The following is a 23,376-nucleotide window of genomic DNA, read 5'->3' as shown; positions in this document are numbered from 1 at the left end:
TTAAAAATTAAAAGGACAAACTATAGAGCTGGCTTCTGCTGTGAAGAGTGACTGCATGAAAACAACTGGCCACTTCTTCCTCCTCAGATCTTTGGCACGTGTTTGGAGTCCCATCTGCTAACTGCAGTGATAAAGAAAGGTTTGGGCTACCTCTGTTGACCTTGCAAAGCCCAAAGGACGACGTTGAGGCTAAGAACTGAGCAAGATTCAAAGAGCGATTGGACATTTATATGGCTAACAAGCATATCCAGAGTTATAATAGTGAATCCTGACAAGAAGAGTATGGAAGGGAGACAAAACCTTGAAAATCAGGGCTTAAACCAATCTCTCACTATCAGAGCCCCGGATGAGACCTTCTTTGGTGTAGATTTCCCCACAACAGCTACTGCAGGGTTCTTATGCCTTCCCCTGAAGCAGCTGGTCACTGTCAGAGGTGGGATACTGGGCTAGGTGGACCTTGGGTTTAATGCAGTCCGGCAATTCCTATGTTCTTAGGTAACGGAGACTGAACTGGATTCTATTCTGGCTCATGCAAACCACTGCCAATCATCTATACATTCGGCCAGCCCATTTAAAACAACGTGTTAAATGTCGGGGGTCTGTAAAGTCTGTAGAAGGTGGGCTAGACATCCACTGATGACAAAAGTTATTTTCTTCAAAGGGGAAGGGCGAAATGTATGGCAGCCACAGGGGACAGAGCAATATGTGGATTGCTGGGTAGGCTCCAGCCAGTGGCACTGAGCTGAGAGGAGAATGATCGTGTAAGTGCGGGTTCCCCTGGGCCAGGCTATGCCAACGAAGAGACAGTGCAGGCTCTGGTAATGAGGATAAGCCCGTGAATGCGGCCAAAGGAAGGCTGGCCCAGTGATTAGGACGCTAACCCGGGACTTGGAAGACCCAGGTGAATATACATACCTAACCCCTTGCCAGCAAGCTCCTCCAAACACGTCCCCCTGGCCTCAACTCAGTCTGGTCTGGGGGGAGTCTGAACTCAGAACTTTGTCTTCTGAACAGCAGCCGTAGCTAGTTATTTGGACAGCCAGGAAACAGAGCATAATGAGCAGACCTGGAATTGCATTTCACCAACATACAGGTGATACTGCAAGTCTGATCTCCTTACTGTCTCTCCCAGCAGCCTCCATACACAGTGAAGAGGAGAGAGAGAACGGAAGCCATCCCGTAGGTCAAAGTGAGCAATCGCCCATCATCCTGCTCCCAGTCCACTGGTTTTGGCCCCCGCCATGAAGCACTCTGTATGAAATTCACTCACAATTCATGCAGTCAATTGCCTTGTGATCAAAGTTAACAAACACACAGAATTCCAGCACACGTTTAACCAGATTTATATGATGTATTATTTAATAGAAGTTACAATAGGATAAATGTACAGTTGAAATCAACATGCTAATTTCTAATGCATTTTAATCTGTAAACCATGCAGTCCATTTTTAATCAGTAGCTCCGCTAGTGAGTTTTTAGGAAAAAAAATGTTCCCTTTAAAGTTAAACCTAATTTACTAAGTATTCCCCTTATTGTGCAACGACTTGTGCAAAAAAAGTGGTTTTCACCACATTAGGTTATAAAATAAACCTCCCCTCCCATCCCCTGCCCATAAAGGCAATACAAGCAGCCAGTGGACACTGAGGGGTGCATGGCGGGGACGAGACAGGGAGGTAAAATCAGAGGGTCAAATGTAGTTAGAAAGCAATTCAGTGCAGATGTAAATCCCGATTAAGTAGAAGCACGACCTCACTGAGCGCAGAATGGTTGAGATAGAAAGGTCTGCAGGGCTGTCCCTCTAAATTCAGAGCAGTTGGAGGGCAGGCTCAGGGTCACATTGGTCTGAACCTCAGTTATGCCAAGGCCCCTTTACACCACTCTGGCAGCTTAAAGGAGCCTCATTGTAAATGAGAATCAGGCCCATGTGTCTAACAAGGGCAAAGGCAGGATCAAGTGGACATGTGGAACAGATGCATCGTTTCAGCTCCTTGTGATTAAACCCAGCTGGAACCAGGGTTTAAACCATGACTAGCTAACAGCATGCTGACCACAACCTCTCCCAACCGCAGTCACAATCAGCATTGTGTCAGCTAACTCGACTCTTCACAACCATGTTATAACCCAACATTTGGGCGTTAAGACCAGGCCTTGTTTGGGAGGGATCAGGTGAAAAAAAACAAACCAAGCAGCAACAGCAAGTGTCTTCTGCCGTTTACACCCCTATGCCACAGGTGTGGGGCAAACTCTGTGTGATCCCTTAGTCTAGGGTTCGTTGTGTGAGCACTTCACCCCCTATATACACAAATGCAGACATCCACAGAATCATCCCACTTAAAAAACAAAACCCATGAAAACGGCTCAGAGTTTGCAACATGGAGAGTCTTTCCCACCTTGAATTCATTAATTAGATGGTTCCGTTTGCCTCCCAAGATTTGGGATAAAACGCAATTTACACCCCATCGCTGGAGGGGGAGGGGGGAGCCAAGGCATTTTGGTATCCCAAGGGCATGTAGAAACTGGTTCTGAAAGTGAGGGGGGAGTAAACTAAGCCTTGGAACATGTTCTTCTTTGATTAGGTGTATGTCTAATTGAACTGGCCCAGCCCATGGGTGGGACAAATGGAAAATGGTTGTTCTCCATTGCATAGTCTCCTTGCAAGTTCTAAAACTGGAACCAACTAGAAAAAGCCAGGCAGTGACTTAAGAGGAATTCCGAAGCTAGGAAAGAAACGATCTAGAGATACAGTAATGGCAAAGTGAAGATAAATGTGGCAGAATTGGTCGCTGCTTCAGAAAAAGAGTTGCCCCCAACCCCCTTTAATCAGCAGAGTTTTGGGAGGTGAAAGTAACTCCCATTGCCAATTCACCACTGCTTGCCCATTTTCCCTGCATTTAAGTCTGGTGCAGAGATAAATTATATTACACTCAGAATGGCTTTGCCTTGGGACTGGAAATCAAACTCTGATTTGTTGTTGACAACTCATTCCAACTGAACCATAAGAAAGGGAACAGAGAAGTCTTTGAAGGCCAAGGTTATTGATCCATGCTAGCAGATTTTGGATGGGGTACCAGGCCCTCCCACCCACACATCCATCCATACATGGAGTCTTTGGCAGTACTTGTAATGCCTCCATCTAAGAATCAGTTTTGAATGCAACTCAGTGTCCCACAAACAGTTTTAGAACTGGACAAAAAATGTCAAATCTAGCAGATCTGACATTTGTTAACGCAGTCATTTTCGTATCTGCATGGACAGCCTAGCTTTTAACAAATACAGAACAATGCAATGGACAGCTTTCCCACCAGAGAATAGAATTGTGGTCAGATTCAAAACAAAGTGCAAAACTGCTAAGAGCTTTTATGACTTGAACTCCAGCACTAGAGAATGAACACACACACACACACATACAACATACACCCCTCTCTACGCACTGGTACAATGTGTCTGTAAGTTAGTGCATTAAAGAAAATACAAAACCTATTCCCAACGCATAGGCTGTTAGAAGTGTGTCACCTAAGTTTACAAAGAAGATACCTGGGTACTTCTCAGGGAGCGGAACTGTCTTCAACTGGTACTTAGACATCTTTGCAGGGGGAAAAATAACCCCGTCTTCTCTAGCATGACTTAAAAAACCTAAGGGATGTTCATATATGTACGTGGGTACATTAATAGCAGCATTGTTTGATTTGGGGGGCACAGGTCTATCATTAGAGTGGTGGGTTCTGCTCCTGCCCCCGTCTTGTACATTTATAATAATCTTTCCTTCATAAGCACTACCATTCATATCAGAGGATACAAATAATTAGTAATAGAGTTAGAGGGGACTTTAAACGTCTTCCAAAGCTTTTTAAGCAATCTGTTTAAAAGATTAATTTTATTTTGAAGGGACGGACTGCATCTCTTGGAACAAAAAGTTAATTAGGAACAGAGCACCAAAATTCAATTTTTCATCCCCGTTAAGCGACTTGTGGTTAGGAGTTTGACCTCCTGAAATCAGAGACTCTCTGAATCTCCAACTTGGCAGGGGCTGCTTTCCCAACAGAAAATCCTCAACGCCAGAGCCAGTTCCCATGATCCTGGTCCAGGCGTTTTCCATGGCCTCTCCAAGTAGCATTCATTTCCTAGCTTTTTCAACTCTGTACAGGCCATTGTACTCCTCTTTAAATTAAGTTTGGTGGAGACAGGACAGAGAGCCCAGCTTCAGGTCACGGAAGGTTTGGTGCTGGCTGGGGTCACAGCTGAAAGGTTTGGCTCAGGGATTCTGTTTACCTTGTTTTTTATATTAATTAGGCACCAAGTGGAACCTCTCACAGTTGAAAATGGAGCCTACACCTTGGAATAACTCTGAATTTTAAAGCATGAAGCATTAATCTAACAGCTGGCGGCTTTTCTCTGCTAACACCTACTTCAGCATAACCCCTCCCCTAGTTATCAGCCTGAGCTACACATTCAGGGGCGCGTTTCCCACTCCCCCCACCCCATCATTCAACAAGGAGTGGAGAAAAAATCACCACCACCAGCAAAACCTACACCCGGCCCAGCAGCAAAGTCAGTGGCTGACAAATGCGATTAAAAATTGTGTTTGACAGTCTCTCCTCTTCCTAATAAGAAACTGGAAATGCCAGAGCGCCTTATTTGTCATGCCTGCTGATGCTCATTTATACTGTTGCCAGCAGCTGCAGCAGTACGATTCCAAAAGATTTTAAAGTGCTCGTTACTATTTATGGCCCTTAAGTGCCTTGTGGACTCCAATTTCTCCTATTTTTTCAGCATGGGGCTGCCATGGGTTTTTGATGTTAAAAAAAACCCTCTATATTTATTTTAATGCAGGAAGTTTCTCTTGCATCGGATGCATATTTGATGCTCAGTATGTCGCGACCTGTCCCCGCCTCCTGCATCCGAGAAGTATCCCTCTTCATGGCCCTGCAGAATGTGACAGCACCGTAGAAGGGGAAAACCTGCCTTTTCCATTTGTGGGAGGAGTAAATCACATCTTTGTCCCTTTGTGTTTGATTCTGATGGGACAGAGCTTTGCAAGAGTACTGGGAACTGTGACTGGTGATGCGTCTGGTGACACTTCCTGTGTTTGCTAAGAAACCAGGCCTTCTGGCCCTTACACTAGATTTTCAGAGCAGCTCTGCTGTTTCCCTTTTTCAGTTGCTAAGACTAGTTTTCACTGCAGATCGTTTTGTCCCAGAAGCTTCTGAATTCTCCCCTTGCACTGAGCAGCACCCTGGAACCAGAGATGCTGCAGATTCTCCCCTGGAGACAGCACTGTCTATCTAGCTGCTGCAACCAGTGACTCACAAGACTTTGCAGGTGGGGTGGGTTCAGGGCAGTCAGACTCCCAGCTGTTTTCATCAAGTCAGGTGAACCCAGGAGCTTGCCACCGCAGAGGAGTCTGCATGCAACACGGGAGAAGCTGGGTTTGCCGGCACCACCTTTACAATCTCGTTGGGCACAGTACAAGTTTCTACGTCGAAATGTAAAGGAATGGGGCAGAACACGGAACTCCTTGCTGGCAGTTTGGAGCATGGCCAGATGTAGCATTTTAGAGCTAGTGTAGGGTCTGAACGGGGAACCAGTCCAGTTCACATCTGTGCCCCCCATGCTGAGGAAAACGTTTGCTTGCAGAGCAGTTCTTTGGCTTGCAGATCCCTCCAGCTAGCTGCTGCAGGTCCCTTTCCACCCATGCCAATTTCCAACTCACCCACGTCGCTTTCACCATCCTTCAGAACCTGTGCTTTGGAAGCGTTTTTAAGCTATATTCAAAAAGGAAATACAAGGGAAATGCCAATATACAGCCCTCCCAAGTATAAAAAAGTCCCCGCATACTTATCCCATCACTTGGATGTAGCCAGTAGTAGAAGTTCGCTGCTAACAAACGTGGCTATTGACATTCAGGTGTAAGTAACACGTACCCTTATAAAAAACGCATTGCTGAGGAACACTGGAAAAAATCGTCATTAGGAAAGACAAATACAAAATAACCTCCTTGTCCACCCTGTGCTTAAATACGTGTTGGACAGCGGCACCAGCACTGCAGCCAGGGAACGCAGAGTCAACATGCCTGGTCGAAAGGAAGAGGGACTGAACGCGGCCCGGAGAGCCAGCCATCACCTTGCATATTACAGACAATTTGCATTGTGCAGCGTATTTAAATAAGTTCCGTCACCCGCACGATACGAAGCCTTGAGGGAGAAAGGGGTAAAAACTAAATCTCTCCCCGAAGGTTAGAAAAGGTGCATTGGCTTCTTCAAAAAATAACTGCGGTGTGAATAAAAACAACCCAACTCATTTAAACCGATGTAAAAAACCCCCTGTACTTATGTGGTTATGTATACATTAAAGATCTTAATGGCTCCCCGTAATGCTATTACAGTTTTAGGCAAATATGGAGCTTGGCATGCCTGCTCCTACAGAAAAAGGACTCTCTAACACTCGAATATTTTTGTATCTGGATTTGGTATTAAAGACGGACCCACTAGATGTCTCTCCCACCCCCCCAGAGTAGTTACAGTCTAGTAGCTAAATACAAGGTAAGGGCAGAAGTCTCCTCTATCAGGCAGAGTGAATTTCCCTGCCAGCATACATTCTGTACTTAAGCACTCCAGTTGGCTTCAATGGGAGCCTTATGCAGAGGAGGAGGGAGGAATATGGAACAGATACTTGCTACAGACAAGAGAGGAGAATTTTGCCCTTAGGCACTTTTTACCAAGTGGATATTTGGGCTAGAATACTCAGTGGAGTGCTCTTAGAGTCCCATGCGACTCGGGAGTGCCCAGGAGTCTGTTCAGAGTTATGCTAGTAACAGCAGGGCCCTGCGCACTGCAAAACTCAGGTTGTGGGGAGCACTGAGCAAACAAAGTGGAGTCACTGGGATGTCCCTCCAAACATTCAGGAAGGGGGAAGACAGGGGACAGCATCCAACGGAGTTGCAGAGAAAGGCAAAATTGTGGCATGATGTCCTCACGTTGTTTGCAGAGCGCTGATTTTCTTCCCTGCAACGTTAGCATCGCAGGACTACGCTGAATCACAACAAAGCAACATCCCACGGTAAACTTGGCACCACAAGGTCAGGACGGTGGAGCAGAATTATTTTGTGGCTCTCTCCAACCCCATTTGATGACAATGTAGCTCTCAAGCTCTTCCAGGTAGTGTCTTTGCAAAAGGCAACAGCAGCTCCTAACGAGTTATTCCAGATTACAGTGTCCAGCCCTGCTCAGCAGGTCCAATTACAGACCTGATGGATCTGTTTAGTGTACTTCTCCTGCCAGGAGTCTGCAAACTACAGATGAAGTTAGCATGCACATCAACAAAGCAAAGTGAATGGTTTTGCATTTGTTTGCCCTCCCTTCCTAAACACACTCATCTGCAGTACGAGCTCTCAAGCAGCTCTCTCTCCATTTGCAAAGGTGCAGCCGAGCTACGGGCCTGGAAGAAAAGCATTGGAGCCACAATGCTCCCTACACTTTTTTTCTGCACTTGAATAACTTAAGAAAAGTCAAATGGATTCTCTGAATTTGGTTACGAAAATCATCTGGGCATGAACTTTTATCTCAAGTTTCAGCCTTTACGGTCAAGTTATAAACCCCTGAAAATAGGAGTTTATAGTGGGAACCCACAACCCCACCCTTCGCTGCAGCAGTGCACACCATGCTGCGATACCATCCTTTGATTATTCACCTAGCAACACTTTTTTGTAAGGGTTGGTTCCATGAATACTATACACGTGAATAAAAAAATACACATATTCTCTTTAAACAGGAATCCCAAATTCAGGTGCAGGGAGGCTGCAGTGCAGAGATTAGCACTGCCCTGAAATCCCAATATCCCATCCCAAACAGCTGACTACCCTCACAAATGGTGGCTGTTGATCAGACTTCGGAGCTGTTTAGCCACAGTGTCTATCAGCTTCTGCTTGTCCCTCTCATTCTTCCGGAACTGCGCAAAGACGTTGTTCTTACGGCTGGTATCTTTCATCCTGTGCAGAGTGGAAACAACCAGTCAGGTTACTTCATCTCCTACATCACTGCTAGGTACCCTATTTAAGAAAAACTCCTACAGAACAGCAAGCCTGCCTTTCCCTTGGCTTTCAAGGACAGTTCTGTTCATACAGTAGTTTAATATCTGACACATCCACGGTAAGGTGACATTTTTGCACTGCCAGAGGGATAGTAGATGCTCTAGAAGGTCTTTCCAATCTCTCGCTTCTACGATCTGGGTGCAAACAAGGACGTACAAAGCCAGTGCCGAATATCATGCTCAGGCATTCCATTGTACAAAAACGTCTACAGATTTGTTCTTGAAACTGTGCAGTCACAAAAAAGGGCCAGTCTCATGGCAGAATGTTTATTTATGTGGTACCTTAATGCCAAAGCACCGTGTAGGTTCATGTTCATCTAGTTCCCTTTCCCTTGCTTAGATCTATTTTGCTGTGTCCATGTAAACTCTTATTAAGTGATAAATGACAATATTGCAATGCTATGGTTCAGGTTTCAACTGCGCAAGAGTCGGGAAATTCAGAAATCTGGAATTATGCATAAGGCGTTAACTTTTACAACTTAAAATATACATCACACGTGGCTGAGTTTCACAGCTTCTGTGAGGCCCCCAAGTTCCTGACTCATGAATTTAAAAGATTATGCAATTTTACACAGACGTTGAGTTTCTGCATTGGTTTCCCTGATCTAGGAATATGTTCTTGATGCCTGCATTTTTATTAAAAGTCTAAATATGAAAATAAATCACTTTTATTTGTCTCAGCATCTTCCCTGAGATGCTGGGATCTCCAACTACGCCAAAGACAGGAGGAGATGATAATTGTGGGTCAGAAAGTGAAACAGATGCAGCTCCATTTCTTCCAACATGCGGAGGTCCAGATTCATGCATGCTTGTATATGCACAAGTAGGGGGCACTGTGCCTGGCTACATGGTTAAAGCGCTAGCTATGCATAGTCTCTATGCACATGGGCAGAGCGTACAACATTGGAGGCCAGTGACAGCTAAAGTAGGCATGTAAGGTTGACAAAAAGTGGCACTCCAAGCCCATTTACAAAGCAGCTGGAGATGGCAATGTTCTGGATTCAAAGCAGATAAGGGTACTCTGTATGTCAAGCTGGAGGTGTAATTTCCAGCATGAGGAGACATACTTGTGCTAGATCAGACTGAGTTACTATGCTAAAAATAGAAGTGTAACTGCTCCGCGTACAATCCCATCCAAGGCTCTAGGTACATATGCAGGGGACTAGACATCCTAACGAACATCCAGCCTGGCGGCCTCAAAAAGCCACCACTGTTTTATACCACCATTAAAAAAAATTTTTTTTGCAATCAGGCATGTCAGAGGTAATTGTCCTTGGGCAAGGCACACACATTTTCAGACTTGGATACCTAAAATTAGGCAAAAAAGCAATCTGATTTTCAGAGGTGCTAAGCTCCTATTTAGCTGTCTAAATATGGATTGAGGTGTCTAGCTTTGAGCACCCAAATGGGGAAACAGTGATAATTAGTCCCTGGAAAATTTGCAATTATCCAAATTAGAGGCTTTTGAGTCATCCAATCAAGAAACAACAGAAACACCTCTGACAGATAAAAAATCCACTATGTTTTCATGTTCCAATCTCAGGAAAAAAGTGGAATCTGAAACATTCAAAAAACCACAAACCTTGGAACTATTAACAAGGACAACAATAACCTTTCTCCCAAGGGATAATCATTTGTTAATGTTATAAATGCCTGAAGACAGGAACTTACAGTGGTAGTGCTTTTTAAACTACTGTATATAGCTTGTGACGATTTTACTCAGCAAAACAAATGCTTTAGTGCACATCTTAAACGAAAGAGTGTGATTGCCGGAAGCACCATGACATTAATCAGGGAGTGTGTACATGATGGGAGATGTTAGTGTTGCTAACTGCTACAGGACACAATATTTTTAATGCTACAGATTTCATGTTTCATGCTTTGAAGTGTTATTTAAAATAATAATTAGCACTTATATTAGCACCATGCATCTTCACAGTGTCCAAGGGGGCTCTGAGTGATTGCAAACAGACAGCTTGCATGGCTCCAATTGCTAGATCAGGCCCACAATGAGTAAAATCGATAAAACTATTGTGTCCACTGACATTGTCAACATGCTGATTATTGTGACAAAGACAGATAAACTTGAGCTCTTACATTTGGGGCTGGATCCAAAGTTCTTGAAAAGCTGGATGTTAACAGATGGAATTATTTCCCCAAAGATTTAAGTAAACTACGGAAACTGAAGGTGTGTGAAAGCCTTGTATAGTCCATGACTGGGACCGCATAGAATAACGACAATGCATTGTTCTAAACTATGGCAGAATGCAGCCTCTGGAAGAATATTACTTGAGTTTACTAGCTGACACGGAGTATAAAGAGGTATGCCATAGAAAGAAAACATGCACTTTTTGGAGATGGCTGAGTTTTTATATTTGATTACTGTTTGATATGATAACACAGGTTTTAATCCTGCCATTGGTACTGGGCCGACAGACTCTTGAGCCTGTGCAGATTCCGACTGATGTCAACTGTAGGATTGGAGTCTTAGATGTCTGGTGTATAATGTAATTAACTCCGATTCCAGCAGCTGTGTAATAGTATACTGGGACCTTTGGATGACGTGCATCTATTGCTGATGCAATACGATGCTATTTTGCTTTGCCATGGCAATCGTTACCTAGAAAAGTGACAAAGCAGCATTGTAATGATTTTTTTTAAAAACATCTGTGCATTCCTTTGGCAGTTTTATCTGTATTCAAAACATTGTGGGCAGCAAAGCTTATTTAAACTGGGAGCCTGTACTACCACTTGTATGTGGCTGGATTTCTTTCCTCTGGACATAGATTTGAATCCATAAACTGAAGCACATGGGCTTGTGTAAACTACGTGATTCATATTAACCCATGCATACAAAGTAATTTCACCTCTATCTGGCTAGAGGAATCTAATGACCCTCTTCTTTTAAAACCCTTTCCACACATTCCTAAGGGCCAAATTTTGTATTTAAAATGTGCATTCTAGAGTCCCAATCATGTCTGAGGGTTCACACCAGCACTGAGGGCAAAGTTTGATCATAACTATGTGTTTTCACTCAGTCCCATGTGGTTAGCCATCAGTGTTCTGGTGAAATTGCTGAATTCATGGGTCAAGTCCATTTCAACTTCAGGCTGTGGAAAATTCCTGATTCTGTAGTAGATGGAAAGCAAAAGCACGCATAGAGAATTTTGGTTGAGGGTTGTACTCTATCATTCCAAAAAAGCAATCTTTTTTTTGAGTGACCAAACAGTGCTTCTGGAATCGTAAGCTCTTTGGAGTAAGGACTGTCCCTTTTATGATGTGTCTGCACAGCACTGAGCACAATGGGGCCTCTAGGCACGACCACAAGAGAGTTAACAACAAAAATAAAGGAAAGTTAAACTTTGTCCCCATCCCAGCCAACACCACCTCAGATTGAGTCAACTTTTGTTGAAATTAATCCATAAAAAAGCGACACAGTAAAAGCTTCTCTTTTAGTTGTTATTTAGTGCATTTGAGACGATAGTGTTACCGGGGGGAACGGTTTCAAATAGAGCTTGCATTTAGATCGTTTAGTGCTCCACTTAAATCAAACAATAAAGGATTCATTGCAAGGTGAACGTAAAAGCCCAAACGAGCAGCATACTTACACTCGTGATATCCTACGAAAGAGGTGAGATTAGGAAAAGAGATAATCATGAAAATAAGTTAAAAAATTAACCACCAGATCAGACTGTCCTGTTGGCAAAGCTAGGTCCGTACAGGTATGGCTGGAATTCTGGTCTCGATGTCTGGGGGAGGAGAGGAAATGTACACGCGTAAAGTCAATGACTGGAGTTCAGTGTGAAACTCCTCACGAGTCATTGAGACAGCATACGCTTTAGAAGCCAATGGGACTGGTGATGCGAGATGGAGTCAGCGCTACGTTATACACAGAATCCACAAGGGGCCTAGAGTCTGACGGGGGGTGTAAATGAGGCTGTGGAACCAAGCATGTGAATGTCAGCATGAACCTTACAATCACTTAGCTGAGGTATGTGCCAAGCTGTTTGATGCACAGGGGTGTGGTCTGGCAAATCAACTGGACATGTGAAACTCACTTTGACTCGATCAAAATGAGGCAAGTCTCGTGACGCTGGCAGGTGGAATTATTTGTTGTGGCTTTTTGAAAGAAATACTCGTTACACAGGACTGATGTTCACGGGTGATATGGAGACATGGGTGAAGTGTGTTGTAAGTGCCAAGCGTAAGGAGATCTCCTCCCTCCCCTCCCAAGGGTTTCCAGCTAAGCAGACTAATTCCTGACTAACCAGGGAGTGGATTCCTCACTTTCCATCGATTTCAGTCACTTAATTTATGTGCACCTTGCAGCTCCCACTTGCCTAGCACTTTGCCTGGGGTGAGCTACATCCCGCTAAAGCACAGCTGTTGCCAGAGTGTGAACCAAGCCTTTTATGCAGATGGTTATTACCATGCCCTGAATAACACTCAGCACCTATGTACAGTGCTGTACACTTGACAAGTTTCAATTAACCCCCGTTCTACAGATACACGGCCACATTATAATTCTGTGCGGAATTTGCTACTCCCACCCATATGATGTCAGGGTACATATTTTTTTGAGGATTGCTGGTAAGCAGTTGAAGGGCCGTGCGAAGCAAGATGCAAAAAGAATACAGCCTTCAAATACGTTGGGGGTATTATGCTCTAATAAATTGGTTAGTCTCTAAGGTGCCACAAGTACTCCTTTTCTTTTTGCGAATACAGACTAACACGGCTGTTACTCTGAAAAAAATAACACAGGCATCTAAGGTGGAGGTGAACCCTAACATTGGTAACCAGCAATTTTCAACACTTAGACTGGGATTTTCAAAGGTGCCTAAGGGAGGTAGGGGTGGCTAGCATTACTGGCCCTAGCCACCTGGAGCTGCCTACAGCTGAGGAACGAGGGAAGCAAAGGGTGCTCTCTCTCCAGGCTGCCCCAGATCTTCAGAAGGATCATGTCTTTTAAAGACTAACCTCAAGGCACAGCCACTTGGGAGCTCTTAGCATCCCTAGTGTGAAACTGTCTAGTCTTCCCTACAGGGTCGTTGCAGCCCATTAACAACACATCATTGAATGCAAAGCTGTGAAAACCTAAAAGGTATCAATTTATAAGACTCCTTTTGGTGGCCACATCACACACACACATATACAGGGGAAGCTACGTATACTATGAGGAAACTGCTCAAAGTAAAGCAGAATGTGTGTCCCAATTTAAAAATATATCGGTATAAAACCTATATAGAATAGAAATTGCTTGAAGGCATGGTGATACGTAGAATGCAGCTCCAGTTAGTGTGAAATAGAGGGACTAGCTGCCAGAGGGACTCTTCCACTGCACACACCAGGGTGCAAGATTGACCCTTTGAACGTAGGCATATCTGCTAGCAAGCAATTTTCCGCTTACCTGAGATCAGCAGAGAGTAGTCAGTGTGAATAATGAAATGCATTGTTAAAGCAAGTACAACAGTTGAAACCATCAAAAGAATGTCTTGAGCCATACTCACTTTTCCAACAGGATAAGGGCTGTCGTTGGGTTCACACGAAGATATCTGCATGTGGGTTGCCCATAGTCAGCCAAATACGTCGACCAGTCCCACTGGATGAACAGATCTAGAAGCTGCAACAAACAAACAAACCCATCATGTGATGAATACATTTTTTTTAAAAGATCAGAGGCTCCAACTAAAAGCTACCAAGGGATCAGGCTAGCAGGATCTCTTGGAGAAGAATTTTAAAAATGCTTTACAAACCTGAGTTAATTTAGTTTCACAGCACCCCTAGCAAGCTTGGTAAACACTACCTCCATTTTACAGAGGGGAAACTGAGGCACACAGCGGTTACCTGACTTGCTCAGATTCACAAAGCAAGTCAGTGCCAGAGCCAGGAATAGAAACCCGGTGTCCTGTTACCATAATCACAAGACCATCTATATACAGATGTTAAAGTCATATTAAGTTCCTCCCTTCTTCAACTACATTACCTGATACTTCATTTGAACTGTGCCAAAGAAGATATTTCCAGTCACACACATTACAGAGGAGACCTAGGTGAATAACTGGTTTTTCAGTTCATCCAGGAAACCGAAAAAAATCAGGGAAAATATTTGGTTCTGAAAATGTTTGGAATTTGTCTGCAAATTGGTAGGCCCAGCAAACCATGCTGTGTGTGTCCGTCCGTCTGTCATAACCTTTAGCTCAGTGATTAGGGCATTCACCTGCAATGAGAGTCTCAGGTTTGAATCCTCACTCTGGATCAGGCACCGGAACTCAGCTCTCCCAATTCCCAGGTGAGTGCTCCAACCTGCAGATTATTCTGCGGTGCACTGTTCTCTCTCTCTCTCTCTCTCTCTCTCAGTGGGTCAGAGAAAGAGATAGAATGGCTCTATAGCCTAAGAACATAAGACCAGCCATACTGGGTCAGACCAAAGGTCCATCCAGCCCAGTGGGCTATTAAAGCCCTCATCTGCAAGGTAGAAGATGATATGGGTTCAAATCTTCGCTCCCGGATACAGAGGAGGAATTAGAATCCACCTCTCCTAGTGCCCAGCTGAGTGCCTTAATCACCAGGCTGTAGAGAGACAAGGTGGAAGAAGTAGTATTTTTTTACTGGACCAACTTCTGTTGGAGAAAGAGACGGCTCTCAAGCTCACACAGAGCTGCTCTTCAGGCTAGAGAGGCATTTTCACTCTCCTCTCTCTTTGGCCCAGTGAACATTTAAGTATTTATACAAAGTGGAACAGCGTCAATAGGAAAACTGAATCCCCTGGGTTTCCCACATCCCAGGCAAGTGCCCCAATCAGTGGACTGAAAGTTATCAAGGGGACATATAGGCATGCACACACCCAGTTTGCTAACTCTCAAAAAAACCACCTCACCCCAGCCGAAACCACTGGGTCAAGTTTGCGAATAGTTTCAGTTCCACCAAAACTGCATTTTTCAGTGAATACACGATTTGTCCAAAAAATGTCGCCCAGAGTGCTGGAAGTGTTCCAAGAGCTTTACAAAGGTCTCCACTACTGTGGAGTGGAGGGGAGGTAGGTGCCCAAAAGTTCAGACATTATCAAAGCATAATGTGTCTACAAAACTGGACTGGTTTGCGCAGGTGCTTTCCAGCCGTTCCGTTTCTGGGTGGAATGTCCTGGCAGTTCCAACTGGAGGCCGGAAGGGAAGACAGATGGTTTCACAGATGTCTGAGAATCTTGGTTCTGAAGCACTGGACAAAGGTGCAGAGTAGTACATTCTTATCTGAACCATTTCACAAAGTCATAAAATCAACACATGCATGTGCTATGCACATACTTGCACTGTGCCGGGTGTTCCCCCTAAACCCTGATGGCTGCCCACTGTCAACAAAGACCCTGCTAACCTTGATCCTGGGTGAGGAAATAATCATGCTAATAGAATAGTTTTCTCAAGAGCCTCTTTCAAACCTGGGATTCAAAGGAACACGTTCAAACTCTCCTCCCTGAACTCCAAAGATCAGTGACTAATCAAAGACATCTGGGATCTTTCACCCTCCCACCTCGCAGACGTATGCTGCATTGTTTAAATATTTGACATTCAAGTTCACCTACTTGACATTCAGTTCCACATCTTTCGTGGACATAATTTGATTGTCTTTTGCAGTCATACTTGACAACACTGTTTATCCTCTATGAATGTCAAGGCTTCTGGATGGCGTCTGGCTCCCGCCTCAGACACAAAGATGCTTAAGCTTCTCTTCCCCATGCTGCACTTTTAAACTTTGAGATATTGGCTGCAGTGAGGGTGTTAATTAAGCAGAACTATGATCAGACGTGCCTTTTACACCCTAACTTCAATCAAAATGACAATCAGAACGACAGTGCATCCAACAATATGCTTAATGCACATTCTGCATCAGAAGGCCACATAAGACAAGCCGGCTGGAGAAACAGAAAAAAAGTGCTTTTTTCAAATGAATTTGGTATAATGAATTTAAAATATAGAATAAAAATTCATTTTGGATAAGTAGCTGCATTTCAGCGATCCTTCATGACTGACATTTCATGCCACACTTTGGGATCCTGAGAGACAAAAACATTTGTGCTGTATATGTGTAAAGGATTTTATTAAATTAACTGCTCTGACGAATGGAACTGTATATCGGGGGAAACCATGTTCCAGCAGTGGAAATTTACTCAAGATTTCTAAGACCAACCCCTACTTTCCCTTGCGCTGTCTTATTTCACAGGACACTGAATTATCCTACTGCAGTGATTCTCCAACTTTTTTCATATTAGGACCCTCTTTTCCATATGGGGAGCCTTCCTTTCATTTAGCTGAGACCCAGAAAGGACATTTCACCATATGGAAAGAGCAGGGAGCTCACGACCCCCAGGTTGAGAACCCTTCTCCTAGAGAAAGGCATTACCATTGTCCTACTCATATGAAAGTTAAGGTGCTGGTTAAACAGGAAAATTATGGATGCTTAATTTCTTGCCCCCCCCTTCTAGCTTTTATCCCGACTCTTTTTTTGGGGGGGTAGGAGGGTGGGGGGGGAAGGAGAGATTGCAAACTTCCCCACTCGCTTCCCCTGGTCTCAACACCCCTATAGCCATGGCAGATCCCATGAGAAGAACAGCCCAGCTACTTTATCTAGCAGTTACCGTCATGAAGTAAATCAGGACCATAGAGAGCCCATTGTGCCTGTGTCTCCATGGTTTTCCTCCGGGCTCTAGTGCTGTTTAACAACACAGCCCACCACACAAAAAAGGGGATTTGGCTCCATGAGGACCTCAAGGTACAAAACAAAAATGTGCAACAAGATTCTTTTTGACTATGTAGGTCACAGCAAAGAAAACAGACTGTGGGGAACAATCCCGCGCTGGCGGGGGGAGGAATGGATTAGACGGGAGCTTATAGGTCTTTTCCATCTCTCAATTCTATGCGCCATTATACAGTAGGTCAGTGTTAACGGCAAACTGAAGTTCAACATCAACTGCAGGAGTTTTTTCCAAACAGAAATATTCAAAAGCCTTAAAGAGATAAATCCTTAAATATGATTTCATGTTCTCGTTTCACACACTTGCAGAATAATGGGGTCAGAACCTTCTCTTCAGATTCGTTAGTCTGCCAGGAAATCATACATATACTGGACCATAATATCTACTGACAGCTCCGGACTCAGCGACATAGGAGCGCACTAGATTGCCAGGGCGCACGCAGACACAAAACAGCACAGCTTTGCTTCCATACAAATTGGTGTCTCCAGACCCTCCACCCAGCCAGGCAGTGACATGCATGGAGTTGAAATAAAATCCCAAAGCGGAGGGAGAGAAAAACAGAGAGGCACAGACGAGGCTTTCAAAGGAGATTTGAAGAAAGCTGGAGAGTGATGAGGCGGAAGGATACAGGGAGCTCTTCCAAATGACAAGTTCTGCAGTGCGACAGCGCTCAGGCAAGAGGGTGTGAATGGAAAGAGACCGACACACAGATCCCGACCTTGGTGACACTGATGTAAATCGAAAGTAACTCTGCTGAAGACACCAGAACAGAACAGTACCTGGCCCGAGGTGCGTATGGTACGCTACGGCAAGCGCATGGACAGGTGTTAAAATCAAGGAGGATAGTTTTCTTCTGGACACTGTGAAGCTGGGCAGACAGTGGAACTGTCTGAGGGTGGAGATGATACGAGTGTGAGCAGCAGTAGTATTCCGCACACACTGGACTTGGGAGAGCTTGCGCTTGGCTAGATGCTCAGAAAAGGGAGTTTCATCAGCACAGTGTGTTCTTTTAAACAGCACATTGGTTTGGAGACTCATTTTTAAATGTAGGGGAAGCAAGGAGGGGGAAAGGAGTTGAACAGAAGTTGAAAAGGCAGAGTTGGGCTTCCAAGTTGTGGCTGGTTGAAGCTGGAGCCTCCTGAAGGGAACACGTATTTAGTCTGCAAAGGAACATGTCTGGAACACGTAGTTAGTCTTCATCTTTTTCCAAGATGAAGTGCAGTATCTGCTTTCCCAGTGTCTTCCCGTGCCTGGGACCTGGATGAGGGCTGGTTGGCAAAGACCCAACCCTGGCAAGACAGAGGTGATGATGGCTAGCTAGAGGAAACGTCCTGAGGAGACAGGCGTGATACCTGCCCCTTGCTTTTTATTAAGGTGTGTGTGGATGGGTGCCATCTCAGAGTGCCCCCTGGTGGCCTGGGATGGCCCTGCAGGTACTTCCTCAGTTCCCCCTTGCGTTCTTTGCAATAACTGACTCTAAGACTGGAATCCTTCTCATAAGATTTCGCCTTTTGGGATCTTATTCATTCAGTCTGTTACTGACTACAGACCCGTTGGCCCCATAGTTCCAGCCCTTTGCCCCACTGGTTCAGGAGGCCAGCAGCCCTCCTTCTTGGGGGGTTTGTATGATAATCCAAGCAAAATCCCACTCCCTGCCACACAGCTCCTTCCTGGGGCCTGGCAGCTTTCAGCCCTTCCCAAGCTCTGTTCAGCCTCTCCTCCCTGGGCTCCCCGGCACTACTCCCTGCTCTCCAGTGAGCAGCAATGCTCAGGGCTTGCTTCCTTCTCTGGCATCTTTTGGCATCTTCCTTCATCTGGCATCATCTCTTCCTTATTTACCCGAGAGGCCTTACTGGGTCCCAGAGCGGGAGGCAGGCTAACCATGTCACAAGTGGGGCTCAGACCATCTCCTCTTAAAGGGCCAGCCACTGGGTGACAGTGAACAAGCCAAGAGTGCTATTTTCACCTAAGCTTGGTGAAGAGTTTCCTTTTCGGGGGCTGGACCTTGCCTCATCCGTGGGCACTTCTGCAGTGCTCTCTGCATGGGGCCGCAAAAGCAAAGACTGTTCTCATCTTCAGTTGCTAGCTGCTTACTTAGTGGCATGTCTTGCAGGGCGTGTATGACATGGCGGATAGTTTACACCAGCCACTACTTCAACTCAGAATGTAATTCAAGGTGCTGGTGTGGATTAGATCCTCCCATTTCAGTCCTGGATACTTTACACCGCCTGCCACTCTCCCCATGTTGAGATCATCCCAGCCACTCATGCTAACAGCTGCCAGATTCGAACAGTGAGCATTTTCAAGGGAAGGTATCTTCCTCCCACTGAGGTGAGAGGGTTTGAATTTGTTGACCTTCCAGACACTTTGCAAGGCCGATCTGCTTATGGCTTTTGCTGGAAGTTTTAGCAGAGTGAGTCTGGATGATATAGAAGAGAGAGCTGTTTGTTTTTTTTTAGTCCAATCTGGTGTGTAATTTAGATATCTCCAGTTCCATGCATCGCTTAGGGACTATGACCAGCGGATTTTAAAAAAATAAAATAAATAAAAAAACATCCTATATGTATGCAAATGCCATTGCTAGGTCTGGGCCTTCCCTCAGTGATCGAGGCTGACAGGAGCCAAAATGCAACAGTGATGGATAGTCTGTGTATTTTACAGCACATCCATCTTGTGAGATCGGCAGGCCTGTGGGTACATGGGCTGGACAGGCTTACACCTCTGGACTCTGGCTTCTTTATATGGCCCAGTTTGAAGGCATCTGCAGTGTCTGTACAATGGAACAGCTTTGCTGTAAAGTGGAGTGTTTTGTATTCCTTAGCCGATGAGGGAGGGAGGCCCTGAAGTAGGAAGTCTTACTGCTATGGGCGAGCTGTCTTGAGACAATTTATCTGCCACATAAATGTAGTTTTATTGGTTTTACTGTTTAAACTTTTCACCTCTGCAGCTAAATCTGAAAGTTAAAGGGGCGGGGAAGAAAGGTTTGTGCACAGACATTCATACAGCCCCACTGCTCGCAGAGTTCAGTATGTGCCTTCTGGGGGAAATTCCAAAATAAAATATGCAAATACCATTAATTCTTTAAACCAAAGAGTCTACTTTTCAAGTCCATAAATCAAACTCGACAGCGCACACACACTGGAAAAAAAAAAGGGGGGGAGAAAGGGGAGTATTTCCTATTATGCTACCAAACTGCACTAACTGCAGTCAGAGCAGAGCGTACGTCTCCCCGGCTACGTGCAGATGATCAGTGACTGCTCACCTGAGGCACATCAGCACTAGTGCACCATGGAGGTAAAGAAGTACACACACGCTTGCGCTCTCGCTCTCTCTCTGCAGAGTTGCTATAGTTGGAAGGGGAGAGCAATTTCAATCCTTCTTGAAAGTTAGGGCCTGAAAAAGGATCAGGTTCTTTTTAAACCCACAGACAGCACAGCTGCAGCGGGAACTTGCTCATTCTGTCTCGCTAGTGACTCTGACCTGCATGGATTCCACCCAACTCATACCAGCCTTGGGGCACTATCTAACCGCTACAATCACAGGCAAGAGGATGAAACTGGTTCTGATAGCCCAGACAGAAGTAGCCACTTTGGAAAGAAAAACGAAAAATGGACAAAAGGGGCTGGGAATTTGAGATGTGGTGGAAAACCATGAGGTCTAAGGTGAAAACTGATCTGCACAGGAAGGCCCTGCACCATCTACAGAGAGCCTCTATGGGATGTGCCCAGGGAGGGAGTTCCAGAGATGGGATCCCTGAACCACAAAGGCCCTTCCCCCACCCGATGAAGCTGAAGGTGTGAGATATACCTCACCTCTGGGTTTGCTGCATGGCAGAATGGGCAATGAAATATACATAAATAAACAGAAATCAGCCAGTGAATTTCAGCCACCCAAATCACACTCAGACTCCACTCTCAGATTCTGGTCTCCCTGGGACTTTTTGGAAATATATTTCTTGTCTGAACTGGCACCATTTTGACAAACAGCACCCAAAGACAATGCTACCTCGAATTCACAATAAGGCTTTTGACTTTCCATAGCCTTCTGCCTATGAATCTTATAGTGCTCTGTGAACATGAGCAAACACACACACAAGCCCACCCTGGGAGAGTAGGGACGTGCTCTTATTCCCATTTTACAGATGGGGAAACAAAGGGGGACACAAGTGAAAGTCCTGCTCCCATTGACTAGCAGGCAAATCTCCATTGATTTTAACCTGAGTAGGAGCAGGCTCTAAGTGAGATGCGTACGGTCACACAGGAAATCTGTGTCAGGGACAGATTTCTTGACTCCTGACCACCATTCCCCTTCTGAGGAGACAGTTATGTAGCAGGACTGTGCATTTGGGTTCTGTAAAACAAGACTACATGTAATTATCTCAGTACTTGCCCGTCGCCATAGCACAGTGGTGCCAAAACCTGGTGGCCGCCTCATGGATTTTCAATTACAGAATGGTAGAAAAAATACCCCTGAAGATGACATCTCACTTTCTTTCAGCTCCACAAGAGTCATCCTGAGCCTCTTAAAAGATTAAAAACAAATGTATAAAACTACAGATAAACTAATACTAGAAACCACTCACAGCCCCACTGTGCGGAGATTATTTCTTTTCGGACTAAGCAGCAAGACCAGTGAGAGGACTGGAAAAGAAGCTCCTTTGCCAACACAGATGCAAAGTTTAAATGTGTCAACTACTCATGGGGAGAGGAAATGGATAATAAAGCAGGAAATAAACTTCCCCTTCAATAAAGTCCAAATTAGGGAAAATTCTAGTTTCCACACTCCTACTGCCCTTCCAGTCATTGTACAGCAGGAGATACAGGCTTAATCTCTATTAGGAGTTTGTTGATTTTCCATGGTGCTCGGGAATCGTGTATCATAGTGAAGCCAGTCTGCGAGGCGTCCCCAGAAACATTATTCCCTGACAAGCCTCTCTCAGAGGCGCACTAACCACTATTCAAACAAACACACACACCATTAGCAAAAAATACGCTGAAAAGGTAAAGATGACTAAAGTCTGTTAACTGGCAAATCCTTTAACCCGTTTAAACAAATTTGAACGCAGTTATCCTGGATTTCTTTCATCAAGTTGAACTCGATTCATCTTCAAGCAAGAGACAGTCAGGTGCCTGGAAGAGTCAGACCTGGATCTAGGCGGTGCCAATAACAAGTCCCTGCAATCTTGCCTCAGAATAAGTGGGGTTTTGGGGGGGTGGGGGGTAGGGAGTGGATTCAATGTGCGAATGGATAAGCAAAAAGGAACAGCTGTGCTAGAGGGGTATATTAGCCAAGGCTTTTCTGAATAGTATCAAGGTCTTCTACTTACCTGACATGCCAGGGCTCAGATCAGCCTAACACCCTCCCACTATCATCTGGTACACAAGTCTAACACTAATGCTTTGGCTCTTAAACCTAAAATAGGGTCATTTTCCCAGCCCTGCTCTTGGTCTTCAAGATAGAGGCTAGTAGACAACAGAAGTCGTCTCTATACACTAGGGATCTACATCTGCAGTTTGACATTGGACCCAGCTGTAAAAAGCTGCAGCATCTCTTCTTCCCCAACCCTCTCCATTCAGCTAACTCACCAGTCACACGTGCCTTTGGCCAGCATGGACTGGCAGGTGTCTCCACTTTATTCTGTCTGCTCCCATCAAGGAGGATGAGCAGTCTTTTGCTTGCTGCCTTCTACGTACCCAGTAGTTTTTTAGTCTTCATGCTGCCCAAAGACCTTCTTAAGTTAAGCTTCTTAACACTAAGCTTTCCTTAAAAATTCCCACCCTTGCTGTCACCAATGGAGCTGCGCAACGGATAGCAACAGTGCGGGTTCTAGTATAAAGAAAGAACTTGCCTTCTTACCACCCTGTCATTGAACCCCGCCCAAAGCAAGGTCAGGACTTTTTCAAACGAACCCTTAGAACCACCACATAAGGTCTTGTCTACACTAACAAGAATCATCCTTGCTTGGCAATAGATGATTGCAACAAATACAGCTGAATCAGTGCGGACGATGGTTTTTGTCCTTGTCTACGCTTGCAGCTAAACTACGCTCCGCATTGGTTCCAGCTCCACCCGTGGTCAGCAATATAGAATTCTGTAACGTTGAAAAGCCCTAAGAGAGTCCAAGATCAGCAGGCACAGAGAAGCAAATTCAAATAATTGATTTTGGTGACATTTCAATTATTCCTATGGGGAAAATAATATTTAGAGATAAAGAAAAACTCCTTGATTGCAGAAGTAACTGAGAGTCTGGATGAAGTTAGCACTAAGAAGAAAATGCACCAGGAATTTGGTGTGTGTTCATTTCCTTGTGAAAAAGAAAAGAGTGAAAGTCTGGTTTCACTGAAGGCATAGAGAGTTTTATCATTGACTTCAGTCCAGCCAGGATTCCAACCAAACTCTTTTATGAACCCTATTGCCACAATATCTGAGTGTCTCAAAATCTTCAGTGCATTTAACTTCACAACCCTCTGCGAGGTAAGGAAGTCCTATTATCCCCATTTTACAAATGGAAAATCCAGGCACAGAGAGAAAGTAAATTGTACGTA

General features: G+C 44.8%; 1 protein-coding gene across 1 annotated transcript in view; it reads right to left on the bottom strand.

Moving 5' to 3' along the window:
• Window positions 1-1,378: 1,378 nt before the first annotated feature.
• The window catches only part of EXOC6B (exocyst complex component 6B), a 449,074-nt gene continuing 427,076 nt past the window's right edge, over window positions 1,379-23,376 (bottom strand). The window contains exons 21-22 of the mRNA XM_084627625.1: window positions 13,593-13,705; window positions 1,379-7,984 (exon numbers count right to left, since the gene is read on the bottom strand). Coding sequence (XP_084483751.1) covers window positions 7,858-7,984; window positions 13,593-13,705 — 240 coding nt within the window. The 3' untranslated portion in view covers window positions 1,379-7,857. The remainder of the gene's footprint in view (window positions 7,985-13,592; window positions 13,706-23,376) is intronic.

The sequence above is a fragment of the Lepidochelys olivacea genome, assembly GCF_965140295.1.
Source record: "Lepidochelys olivacea isolate rLepOli2 genome assembly, chromosome: 4".
In the NCBI taxonomy this organism is placed as follows: Eukaryota; Metazoa; Chordata; order Testudines; family Cheloniidae; genus Lepidochelys; species Lepidochelys olivacea.
The sequence above is the reverse complement of the archived record's forward strand: the minus strand, read 5'-3'. Positions and strand labels throughout refer to the sequence as shown.